At 41.6% G+C, this 13,065-nt stretch overlaps 1 protein-coding gene across 6 annotated transcripts in view; it reads left to right on the top strand.

Moving 5' to 3' along the window:
- CDC42BPA (CDC42 binding protein kinase alpha) overlaps nt 1–13,065 on the top strand; it is a 329,094-nt gene that overhangs the window by 235,807 nt on the left and 80,222 nt on the right. For all 6 annotated transcript variants that reach the window (XM_075925322.1, XM_014570971.2, XM_006118059.3 and 3 more), the window contains exons 17-19: nt 3,440–3,564; nt 11,953–12,058; nt 12,654–12,802. In XM_075925322.1, the coding sequence (XP_075781437.1) occupies nt 3,440–3,564; nt 11,953–12,058; nt 12,654–12,802 (380 nt within the window). The remainder of the gene's footprint in view (nt 1–3,439; nt 3,565–11,952; nt 12,059–12,653; nt 12,803–13,065) is intronic.

Below are 13,065 nucleotides of genomic sequence, written 5' to 3'. Positions count from 1 at the left end.
CTTTTGAGCACATCCATTATTTAAAATATAACAGGCTTTCTATTGTGACATCCCAGTAAACTTCATTCCACGAGCAGTAAGGGATGTTTCGCAATAATGATTTATTCCAAAATAAGTGCTGTGTAGACAGTGCCAAATTTCGAAATAAGTTATTTCAAAATGTACTCAAAATAAGCCATGGAATTTGCATAGCTCAAATTGCATAGCTTATTTTGAGCTATGGGTGCAGTGTAGACACACCCCTACAAATTACAAAGCTGTGTTATACCCACTGAGGAATGGAGGATGCAATTACAATGAAAGAAGAATTGTGCAAAAATAATTAAGCTAAGTTATCTCTTAAACATTCATTTTACATTGAGATGGTCCTGTTCATCATGGTAAATATGAATTTTTAGATAGAACTATTAACATGCATAATCACAAAGCATTGAAACCTGGAAAAAGTGCTTAGAGGATTTATTTTTGAATATGAGAGATGTTGGCCATGAAGGTGATGCTTTCAATTGATAAATACACAACTTAATAATCATGTTGGAAAAAAATTGCAAAATAGATTATTTTTGCATCATTCCAATTTGTTGTTGTAATTCAGTATTTAAAGAAATACAGATACTGTATGGTTGCTCAAGCCCACATAGTTGCTGGTCCGAATTTGTCCTTGATCACTGGTGCTAACAGAAGTCAATTATGTCCTTGATTTTACAGGGATTGCACATGTGAATAGAACCTGTGTGACTGCAAGGAAGGTTAACCACTGGGTATAGTCCTCTACTTAGGCTTGGTCTGTACTACTAACATTTTACTGGCATAGCGGTCAGCTTAGTGTGTGAAAAATCACATACCATAGCTGTTTTAGGTATACTGCCAGAACTCCTGAAGTAGATGCAACAGTGATAACAGTGTTTGGGTCAGCATAGCTAATTCCATTCAGAAAGGTAGTATGGCTATGTTGGCAGAAGAACTCTTGCCAGTTTCTGCTAGTTTAGGCAGTTCTGTTGGCATTGCCAGTCGTAGTAGCAAAGGCTCTGTATAGAAAAGTTCTTGGAGAGTTGTAGTAAGTAGCAAGATTAATCCCACACTCGGTCTATAAATGTGCAAGGTGTAAAATGGATTGGGGTGAGCAAAGAATAGAGTGTCTGAGGAGACAAAGTGGTACATTCCCTTCACAGGCTTCACTCCTGATATTAAGCAGGAATAACTTGGGGTATGTCTACACTACAATGTTAGTTCGAACTAACGGACATTAGTTCGAACTAACATTCATAGGCGCTACACTAGCGCTCCGCTAGTTCGAATTTGAATCGAACTAGCGGAGCGCTTAGTTCGAACTAGGAAAACCTCATTTTACGAGGATTAAGCCTAGTTCGAACTTACTAGTTCGAATTAAGGGGTGTGTAGCCCCTTAATTCGAACTAGTGGGAGGCTAGCCCTCCCCAGGTTTCCCTGGTGGCCACTCTGGCCAACACCAGGGAAACTCTATGCCCCCCTCCCGGCCCCGGCCCCCTTAAAGGGGCATGGGCTGGCTACGGTGCCCGTGCCAGGTGCAAGCCTGCCAGCACCCAGCCAGCAGACCCTACACCTGGCACGGCACAGAGCCACCCACCTGATGTCCCCCAGCCCACCCCCTCTTCCCGGGACCAGGCTAGCGGCTCCCGGGAGCTTGCCCGGGACCGCAAGAGGCGGGCACCTTCCTGGGCTAGTGCGGACATCGTGGACCTTGTCCACGATCTCCGCACTAGGCACAGGAAAGTGGCCGGCTAGGGCAGGAGAGCTGCCAGCCTGGCCACCCAGGAGCAGGTGTGCATGATAATCAAGGGGGTCCACTGAGACCCCCGACCCTGAGCCCTGAGCTTACAATGGCCGTCCTGGGTCAGACCAAAGGTCCATCTAGCCCAGTAGCCAGTCTGCTGACAGCGGCCAACCCTAGGGACCCTGGAGGGGATGAACCGAAGACAGTGACCAAGCCATTTGTCTCGTGCCATCCCTCTCCAGTCTTCCACAAACTTTGGGCAGGGGCACCACTCCTACCCCCTGGCTAAGACTACTCCATGGACTCAACCTCCATGACTTGATCTCACTTCCCTTTAAACTCTGTTCTAGTTGTAGCCTTCACAGCCTCCTGCAGCAAGGAGTTCCACAGGTTAACTATTTGCTTTGGGAAGAACAACAACTTTCTCTTACTAGTTTCAAGCCTGATACCCATTCCTTTCCTTTGGTGTCCTCTAGTCCTTCTTTATGGGAACTCAGGAAGAACTTTTATGAATGCACACTCTCCACCCAACCCCTGCTTTTAGAGACCTCTATCCTATCCCCGCTCCATCTCCTCTTTTCTAAGCTGAACAGTCCCAGTCTCTTTAGCCTCTCTTTATCTGGGACCTGTTCCCAACCCCTGATCATGTTAGTTGCCCTCCCCTCTCCCAGCCTTTCTCTTCCCCTCTCCCACCTCCTTTTCCCAGTCTCCCCCAGTTTTGTTCAATAACGACAGAGTCAATGTTGGAAGAAACGTTATCTTTATTTTGTACATCAGGAAGGGGGGCTAGGGAGGGGTAAGTGGAAGGAAGTGAGGGAGGAATGGGGTACGAGCCCCCGATGGGGAGGACTGGGCTGGCTTTGCGGGCTTCTGGGGGTGGAAGCTCTCCTGCAGCCCCCCGATTGCCCCCTCTCCCCAGATGGCAGCCTGCGGCAAGTGCAGCCGGGCTGATGGCCGAGTGGTGTGATGTGCCCAGTGTGGGTACTCCGGGCAATCCAAGCCAGGACTGGTTTTCAAGCGGGGCACCCCTTAGAACTGTCTGTCCGGGGTGGGGGTCGGGACCCTTTAAGCGCAGCCCTCGGCTAGCCTGAGACAGCATCTCCACGCTCTAAGTCCTCCTCTGATGCCCTGCCAGCACTGCTTCCGGCCATCCTTAAGCCCTGTTCAGAGTCCACTCAATGTGGACTTGCTAGTTCGAATTAGCAAAACGCTAATTCGAACTAGTTTTTAGTTCTAGACGCGTTAGTTCGAATTAGCTTAATTCGAATTAACTAATTCGAACTAAATTAGTTCGAATTAGCGCTGTAGTGTAGACGTACCCTTGGTGACTAGATAGCAGAGCTTCTAATACAGGATCAGATTCTCTTGCACCTTCTATCTTGCTCAGGACTTTTAATGTTGTGCTTCTGCATGCAATACTACATACCTGTATTCTGTAAGATTAAGCACTCAGATATGTCATAAATGTCACAAGATTGTAATTCTGAGGGTGTTCAGATTTGGACATGAGAAGAAAATGTTTCAGGCTTTGTTTCATGCTCAGTTTATTCTGATAGGTGATACTTATTTTTAAAGTAGGCACCCAGGGGTGAGGCACAGGGAAGCAAAAACTCCTTGATCAGGTCAGCAAAAGGGTTAGATCATAGCTCTTTATAGATTAAATGTGGTTTATAAATCCTCTTTCAGCTCACCGCCATGTTTGAGAGGCTAAGTATGAACAACCGACAGCTAGAAGAAGAAATGAGAGACCTGGCAGATAAAAAGGAATCTGTAGCACACTGGGAGGCCCAAATTACTGAAATCATCCAGTGGTGAGTACTAATCTCTAGTGTCAGTGCAGGACTCCTTGGCACAAGGCAGTTGTAGGGTAGGCTGTTAATGTGTTTTCATTAGCATGATGCGTCAGGAAACCCAGATTCTCTTGGTGAAATCTCACAGCTGTCTAGGTTTGAGCTGGATTATTTCCTGGGTGTTTCCTTATGTTCAGGGTTTAGAAACCAGTGTTCCTCCTTAAGAGCAAAAGTTGTCTTCACAACTACAACTGTTTAAGTACCAAAAAATCACACTGGATGTGACTTGTGGCTTTGGGAGAGTGCTGAAAGGAATTGAAGAGTGCCTAAGGAGACTGAGGGGATTTGTATAATTTCTCCTTCAGAACTGACTACTGGGGGCTGGTTTATGTGTGGCAGAGTGAAACTATTCATATGCAGTTTTACAAGACATCAACCATTCCTAAAGCTTGAGTACATAGGGTTAACATGTAAGAACCTCATCGATGTGAATTCCCTAAGAATGCTGTCATTAAACTGTCATGTTGTATTTATAAGAGTTCCTATCACTTTCTTGATCACTGGAGGAAGTACACGCCTGAATTTAAACTATTAATGAAAATAAATTTTACTAGGTGATACTAATTTTAATATCTTTTTCTTTTTGGCTCATTTTAATGTTTCATTTACGTGAAAACATTTTTATCAAAACATTTCTACATATCAGTCACCCGGGGGGATTTCAGTATCCTATTCTAATTTTTGTTGTTGTTTTTTAGTGTTTTCTCCCCGTTTTGTCACTTCCTGTAGCAGCTGAGTAATCTGACTCGTGTGTGTGTGTGTGTGTCAAAGCAAAAATGGGTAAACGTTGTCAACCTAATTAGGTTTCCTTACAAAGACAATGTTTTGACATCAGTGTAATGCTATTGTCCATATTTGGACAAAACTTTGATTTTTGAATATGGCCACTCAGTGCATATAAAAAAAAGTTGGGCTCTGGCGCGTGTGACATTTTCTAAGCAATGTTGTTTTATGAATGTGCATAATTCAGATCCATGTCTTGAGAACTATATTCTTTGAAGGCATCTTTTTCACAGAGGTAGACATTAAAACAAAATCAAATCTGCTTAATTTTGAGTTTTCTTTTCAAGCTCTTTGTTACATTTCCAATTCCGTCCTACAAAGATGAGTGCAGTAGACACTGTACTAGTATTTCTGCAATAAAACCATTCAGAGGAAATCTGTTCTTTTAGAATTGATCAGAATTATTTGTATAGTTAAAATCAAGATAGAAGATGAAAAAACTCAGTCATTATAAGTAAAATATCATCAGAGTTTTGGTTTTTTTTAACAAAAACAAATATATGGTGGTCTAGCAAAATTGTCAGAGTAACCAAACCCTAATAGGGGATTACTGTGTTATCCAAATACTTCATAAACCAACACGAGACTTGTGAAGGAAGCTATGGTCAGTCACAGTTATGTGTTGTTTCACTTCACAATTTCGATAGATTAAAATGTGTTCATATAGTTATCAAGAAATTCATTATTTCTCCTCTCCAATCTCTTGTGTGTGGTGTGTGTGTGTGTGTGTGTGTGTGTGTGTGTGTTAACATTTTTTTTAAGAAGTACCACTCTAACTATGATAATGGCAGGAATGCAAATACTTGTCAGACCCAAAGAAAACTTTGTATTCTCTTAGGGTTGTCATGTGTGGGTTTTTTTAAGGAAAACAAAACATCAGTAATATTTAAACTATAATACTTTCAGATCCAATTCAGAACCAAATTTAGACATTCTATTTGCTAAACTACACAAAGACTTGATAATCTTTCCAAAAATACAAAAGGGGGTGATATAGGAATATAGAGCATTCTGGAATGAAAAAGAAGTTGAGCATATTTAATTTTGAGAAAAGAAAACTGAAGAGGAATATGATAACCATCTTTAAATGTGTTAAGGGCTGCCATAAAAAGGACTGTGCTCAATTGTTCTCCTTGCCCACTTGAGATAAGGCAAGAAGTAACAGGCTTAATGTTCAACAAAAGAGATTTAGAATAGTTATTTGGAAAATTTTTCACTATAAGAATAGTTAGATGAAGTAGGCTTCCAAGTGAGGTTGTGGAATGCTATCATTGGGTTTTTTTAAAAGAGGTTGGACAAACATCTGTCAGTGATTGTGAAGATTTATTTGGTCCTGCCACAGCATGATGGGCCAGACTTGACTTCTTTAGGTCCCTTCCAGCTCTACATTTCTTCGAATACTGGGCGGCCCTGGTGCCCTATCTATATTCATATTCTTAATTGCTGTTTTCCATCCTGAGTACACACAACATTCATTGAGCAGTACATAGTCAGCATGTCTCTGCTCAAGTCTGTGCTGTTAGTATCTTTGCTCTTAGGTTATTACTCAAATAATCTTGTAGCATTGTTCCCTTCTCCTTAGAGTTCTGCATGCTAAAATGTGATCCTCCTGTTGGAGAGAGATCCCTCTGCATGTGTATCTGGAGTGGGGATGTTAAGGACTAGTCAGCTATCTGATAAGCAAATGCCTATTGGATAGTCAGTCGACTAGTCTGATAGAGGCAGCTAAGAAAGGGGAAAGGGAGTACTTCAAAGCAGCTGAGCTGGGGATCAGCCGTGCGGCTGCTCCTTGAAATGCGGAGGTGGCATTCAAAGAGGCAGCGCTGCATAGCTGATCCCGGGATCAGCTGTGCGTCACTGCCACATGTGGAGCTCAGGGTCAGCTGGGGACTCCAGCGCAGCATTTCCGCGGAACCTGGGAACAGCTGAGGAGTCCCCAGCTCACTCCAGGTTCTGGGGAAATGCCGCACGAAACCAACAGTCAGCTGGGGAGATCTCAGCTGATCCCTGGTTCCGCTGAAGTGCCGCGCAGAGCCCGGGATTCCCCATGCAGAGTCCAGGGTCAGCTGGCATTTCAAATCATCAGCGCAGCATGGAGCCCGGGGTCAGCAGGGGACTTTGAGTGCTGGCCCCGAGCTGCATGTGGAGTTCCACATTCTTCTTTTGAAATGTTCAAGAGCCCCAGCGATGGAATTTCCATCGACTACTGGACTAGTAAATTAACCGTTACTTAACATCCTTAATCTGGAGTCCTCTTGAATCTCAGTGGGAGTTGTATGTGTTTTGAGAGGAAAATATCACATAATCACTTCATTTTCAGATAAGAAGATCTAGTTTGGCTATTTGCATGTTCTCAATTTTTTTTCTCAGCCACTTGCAGTTTCAGTCCAAGTCTGTATGTTTCTTATTATGGCAGCCACATTAGCTCATAACTGACAGAAATTAAGGTGGAGTCTGAAGGCCACCTCCCAAAATCTAATAGTTTTCTGTCTAAATTACATGTTTTCTGCTTCCCACTCCTCAATAAAAGATGTAGATTAGCAACTTTCTTCAGTGCTAGAGTTATGAAAGATTCATACAGAGATGGGAAACACCTATTTGGTCATCTGAATTGTCTCTGCAGCCAGTACATTCTTGCTTCTGACAATATTCACAGGTTTATTTCCAGTCCAGTTTTAAATAAAGCAGGCAGTTGGATTTCCATCACTTCCCCTGAGACATTTTGTCCCAATCTAATAGAGATCGCTGTCAGGAAGTCTGTTCTGGAATTGAATTGACCGTCTATTCTGTTAATTTCACCTCTTTACTCATAGCTAATACCCCCTTGAGCCATCCTAAAGTGTTTATCCCTCTCTCAGGAGTTAGGGTATACAAATAATTGTAACTTTATTTTGTAACCCTTGCCCCCGTTTACTCTAGCATGATGGTAACAGGCTTTCACAAGCCATCCCACTCCTTCAGGGAGCTTTTAGTTTGACAAGCCAGTATTATCCAAACCATGACAATCCTGGACAAAAATAAGAAAACATGAGACTTCCATAGTCAACTGTAAGTTTTCCCTGCAGGTTTCAGGAAAAGTACTCATTAAATATAATGCTAATGCAGTCATTTTTAAACATCACCCTTTCAGATAGCCAGGGATACTATAATTCAGACCTGTGGCAGAAAGATGAACAGACATTTCTGCTGTTGATTTACTAAGTGACTTTGGAAGGTACTTACCACTTATAGATGGAAAAAGATAGATAACCAAACTGTTTAACGGAAGAGAAAGAATGTGCATTCAGTAGAGCAAAGGGAATCTAAGATCCTCAAATCTTTTGCTACATTTATTAAGGAACTGCAGGAAGGAATACCAGCACTGAAAAATTAAGTTTTGACAGGACTCTATGAGGTCTAAAACAAATGCAAGCACTTCTGAGGTCAGCAACACTAGTTTGAATCATTGTAAATCGTTTGCCACCTGCTGGCTATCAGAGGGATAGCAGGGCACTAGACTTGTTCATAGGTATTTCTAATCCACAGTTACTATCCGCTCAAACCTTGGCTTCAAATACCAATTTTCTAAAAACAAAAATTTTGAAACAATTACGCTTTCTCTTAAACACTTTCTCTTAAACATTCTCCTACAGTTTTTTCAGTCCTTACTTTGCAATACAGAGAACCTGAAAGTACAGTCAATAAAACAATGGTTGAGAGAGTTTTCAATGTCTGAGCTAAGGAAAATGCGTAGGGTGACCAAACTTCATAATCAGTGACAAGCAAACTGGGTCTTCAAAATTATTTGTTTTAAATTAGTAACAAAAGTAAGAGAGTGTACTTATTTAAAATCTGTATATTTTTAATCTCTCACATTCCTTTCAATCTGCAACAAAGGTGTAATGCCACATACTATAGAACAAAATCCCTAAAGTATTCAAAGCATCTCTTCTTTAGCTCCCATGTACCTGTGGCTTCTGCCTTCCCAGATAAAATTTCTCCTTCTTTCCTTCAAAGCTTCTCCCAACACCACTTATGTCTGCATCTCTGTTTTTTTTTCTAGCCTACTCTCACCCTTTTGCTCCTGAGGGCAGGTCTATACTACTGCAGAGATCAGTCTAAGTTATGGAAATTCAGCTATGTTATTCACGTAGTTGAAGTCAATGTACTTATATTTACTTATCACTGTCTTTTCACTGCGGTGTGTCAACTGGAGATACACTCTCGTAGACTGGCCTTGCACTTCCCATTGAGGTGTGGTACCAGAGTCAATGGAAGAGTGATCAGCAGTCGATTTGTTTGGTCTATAGTAGACGTGATAAATTGGCCCCCACTTGCTTAACCTCTACTCCATTGATCTGGCCCATAGTGAAGTCATGCCCTAATATGCAGCCTGAATCTCTCCCTTTTAGCTGTTTCCTTTGTCCCCTTCTCTTGTTCTGATCTTCAGCCCTATACCTGAAACAACTGTGCCACAGAATTTTTTTTAAAATCTCCATTAAAAACACACTTTTTCTAGGAATGCTTGGATGGAAGTGCCTTCTGCAATTTCTGGCTGAGTTTGAAAGACCAGGAAAGTCTGAGAAACAACTTGGAGTAAAGATTGATTCATGGATTGAGTTTTCCAAACCAGTATTATCTGATAAACTTGACACCTGCCTTATGTGGGTTGACAGGACACAAAAAGTACCTTGACTGAACCACAAAATATTTGTCTGGCAAACCAAACCAATTGTAAGAGAACCCGAGGCTCATTTGTGCCAACCCAGAGTTAGACTGGGAATGACGAGACTTACTAACCTCATGACCATCTGTTTAGGCAAGGCGGTTACATAGAATTTCACACTCCACAGACAAGAGGCAATCTGGAGCGTTGTATTGACTAGTGGTATAGAGAGAGTTCAGTAAACTGTGTCTGGCAACAGGGGGGAAGGTAGAAGTGGCACTTGCAATCACTGACCCGGTTCTGTACTTTGATGACAACAGAATGCCACAGAATATCCATGAAACAATAAATAAGTGAGAGAGGCCAGCTTTCAGGTTCAAGGGTTCAATCCCCTGTATCTGGTGAGAAGCAGAATTCTCCCAGTGGAAGGAACACCCTGCCGAGCTAATGGAATCTATTGTTTCCGTCATGATCCAATCAGCAATGATTGGATGAGACACCAGTAGGCTTTCACAGAACATTAATTCCTAATGTCTTTGGAACTGAATGCAAACGTATATCCCACCAAGGAATACCTATGGTGTGGAAGAAACAATTCAGTCAAGAAATGCAGACTCTGTTCTGCTCATTATAAATCACTATCTTATAGTTTGGGATAATGTCCACGTAAGGCATAAAGTATCATGTGAGATTTTGGTAAAAGAAGTATGAAAGCTTGAGTCAGTTGTGTGTGAGAAATCAAAACTACATATTGAAGGCAAATTATGAAAATTAGACATTGAATATGCCAAGGATGTGCTCAGCCCTGATGGCCAATGTCACAGTTCATTTTGAATACAAAGAAAAAGTCTTCCTAGATGCAGCAGCAGCAGAAGTCCAATATTATCAACCTTTGGCAAGAAGATCAAAATATTGATGAAAACCAAAAGTCTTATGACCTATCAGGGTGTTTGTGTACAGGCAAGAAGAAACTGCTATACTATTCAGTAAGAAAGCTTTGTTGTATTCCAAAAAGTAACTAACAACTTTGCTTCCAAAGAGAAAGGTGCTGGAAACTCCACTTGTACCGTGCCCGATGGAACTCCAAGGGAAGATGTGATCATTTTGTAATGATTACCGTTTCATTTAACTCATGACCATGTTCACTGGACATGACAAACTTGATTAGACAGGCTACCTGTGGTATGGCATGCCACAAATAACTTGGTGAGAGGGGACGGGAGGGGACATAGTTTTTTTTAACTGGCTGTGGATCATGACCTCTCTCTGGGTCTCTGGTGAAAACATGTGAATCATACCTCTATTTCTACAAATACTGGAGGGATGGAGCTGTGACTTATCCTTGGCACTGCTGAGCTTGTCCTTTCTGTCACCTCACTCTTAACAAGTATAGTACTTCCAAAACTGTATCGAAATAGTAAATTATTATTAGCAGGATAAACCTTTATTTCTTAGCAATAATGCCTTATTCAACCATGTTAACTATATACATGAACCCTGAAGAAGCCACTGTGTAAGTGTCCAAAAGACTTACCTTGGATAGGATGTCTGCAAAAGATTTCACGGAAATGAAATTGCCAGGTATCAGATTTGCCATTTTAGATCACTGTCTCTCTCCACATCAAAATTCTAAGGATGTAATGAGCAGTAACGTGAGGAGGAAAGGAGAGATCAGTAGAATAGAAGAACAAGATTTTCTCCTTCCATAAAAGTTACAATGATTGCAGAATTTAGGGACCATTGCTTGAGGGATGTTTTTGCCAAAATATATTCACATACTCAAATTTAATGGCTGTTTCCATCCAGGTTACCAGATGGGACATGTCAAACTAGCACTGGTCCCTTCTAGAACCTGCTAATCCATAAAATGAGTAGGCTTTGATGATATGGAATTTGGTTCACCTAGATGTGGAGAATGGAGTCTGAAATACAACCTTGTCTTTATGGAAGATGCAGTGCAGCTCTTATCTTCAAAGAGCAGGAAATTTGAAAAATCTTGTTGTCGTGATCACAACCAGAAGTCATGTATTTATGGAAGGCAAATTCAGTGAATAAGAGGCCCTTTTCTCACTTACACTGTTTAAGAAACAACTGTAAAAAACAATTATTAAATAGAAACTGAGGAAGAGTCTAATGTCACTAGTTTTGCAGTCAGTTATGATAACACCTTAGATTAACAATGGTTTTTTCTAATCCTTCTTATCTGAAGTTTCCTGGGTGCTTTGTTAATACATAGTAGAATATTTAATTTGAACTTACTGACTAAAGATAAACTGTTACACTTAATTGTTACAGTCTGTATTTTGGTCAGATGATGCTGGTCAGGACACAAATATTATCTGCTTTCTTAAGCTTTATATTTGGTTTCTTTATCTTCAATTGTCTTTGTAGAACATACCATATAATTTAACTGTACAAAGTAGCAAAGGGTTTAACTTTTATAATTACTGCCTTGTTTATTCTAAATCAGGCATGTCCAAAGTCCGGCCCGCGGGCCAATTGCGGCCCGTGTTCCGATTTAATACGGCCCCCGCTTCCTCCCCCTCTCCTGGCTCCCTGGCGCTCTTTTGAACTGGCGCGCTCAGCGCGCCGCTTCCGGCCGCGCCGCCGCCGCCCATGGCCTCTGCGGTCCTAGAGCCTGCCCTGTAGGGCACGTCCGCAGCCCCGCTCGGCTGCGGGTTCGCCCTGCCCCCGGGCTGCCGTGAGGCCGGCATTCCCTGCGCTCTCTGCCCGCCTCCGATCCTGCGGGCCCTCCGCCTTGGGGCTGAGAGTGAGGGGACAGCCCTCACGCATGTTCACTTCTTCAAATCTGGCCCTCTTTGAAAAAAGTTTGGACACCCCTGTTCTAAATTAATGGTTCCTTTACTTTTACATTTTTCATTTAATTTTGTTTGTTTGTTTTGTTTGTTTTTTTTGTCTAGGGTGAGTGATGAAAAGGATGCTCGAGGGTATCTACAAGCCTTGGCCTCTAAAATGACAGAAGAATTAGAGGCTCTGAGGAACTCCAGTTTGGGTGCAAGAGCAACTGTAAGGATCCCATTTAACATATCAAAAACATTTTGTATAAAAATATTAATTATGACTTTGTATCAGTTTTGCCTTCGATGTAAACTTTTATCTAAATAGGCTGTCTCATGAGACCTTGCAAACATTTAGAAACTTTACTATTGACCACCACAATTTAATTTTTGCCAATTAATGGAAAGGCACCTCTTTTATAATATAATTTTGTCGAGGGGGTTACAGACAGTTTTATATGGATTTATTGAGAGGGTGCTGCATAAAACTGCAGAGATTAAAAAGATCTGCACCGTCACAGTATGGCATATATTCTCTTTGAAGGAGCCTTTCCATTGTGTGAGTCTTCTCATAGTTGCCATTAGAGTCCATGCTTGTAAGTGACTGTGGTTTACAAAGTTGAGAGTATTGCAAACATGAAACTATCTTTCTGTCTCAAAATTTGAAGAGAAAAAAGAGATGATGTATTTGGGGACTTTTCAGAATCCTTTTTGGACTGACCAGCTCTCATGTCAAGAGCATAGGGGCTGAAGTACCAAAACAGGTAATACTAATATTTAAATTAATTCAATTTTCTGTGGGTGGTTTGCTTGGTTTTTTATAGGACATGCCCTGGAAGATGCGCCGCTTTGCAAAACTGGATATGTCAGCAAGGCTGGAACTGCAATCAGCTCTTGATGCAGAAATCCGAGCAAAACAGGCCATTCAAGATGAGTTAAATAAAGTTAAAGCTTCCAGCATATCTACAGAATGGTGAGACAGAATGGTTCTGATGGAATTTCACTATGGCAGCTAGCCAAAGATTTTTGGGGGGGAGAACATATAGTTATAAATGTTAAATAGCTTGTCAAAATCTGGTAATGAATGTTATGTTAGTTTCTTATAACCTAAAAACAACACAGGACTCTTTTTTGTATACTGTGAGTAACTGAAAAGATACTATGAAAAACTGCAGCTCTCTCTCTCTCTCTGGACTGTCAGATGGCACTCTTTCAATAATCAAATAATTACTCCCA

The sequence above is a fragment of the Pelodiscus sinensis genome, chromosome 3 (genome assembly GCF_049634645.1).
Source record: "Pelodiscus sinensis isolate JC-2024 chromosome 3, ASM4963464v1, whole genome shotgun sequence".
Lineage (NCBI taxonomy): Eukaryota > Metazoa > Chordata > Testudines > Trionychidae > Pelodiscus > Pelodiscus sinensis.
This window is presented reverse-complemented; position numbering and strand designations above follow the sequence as displayed.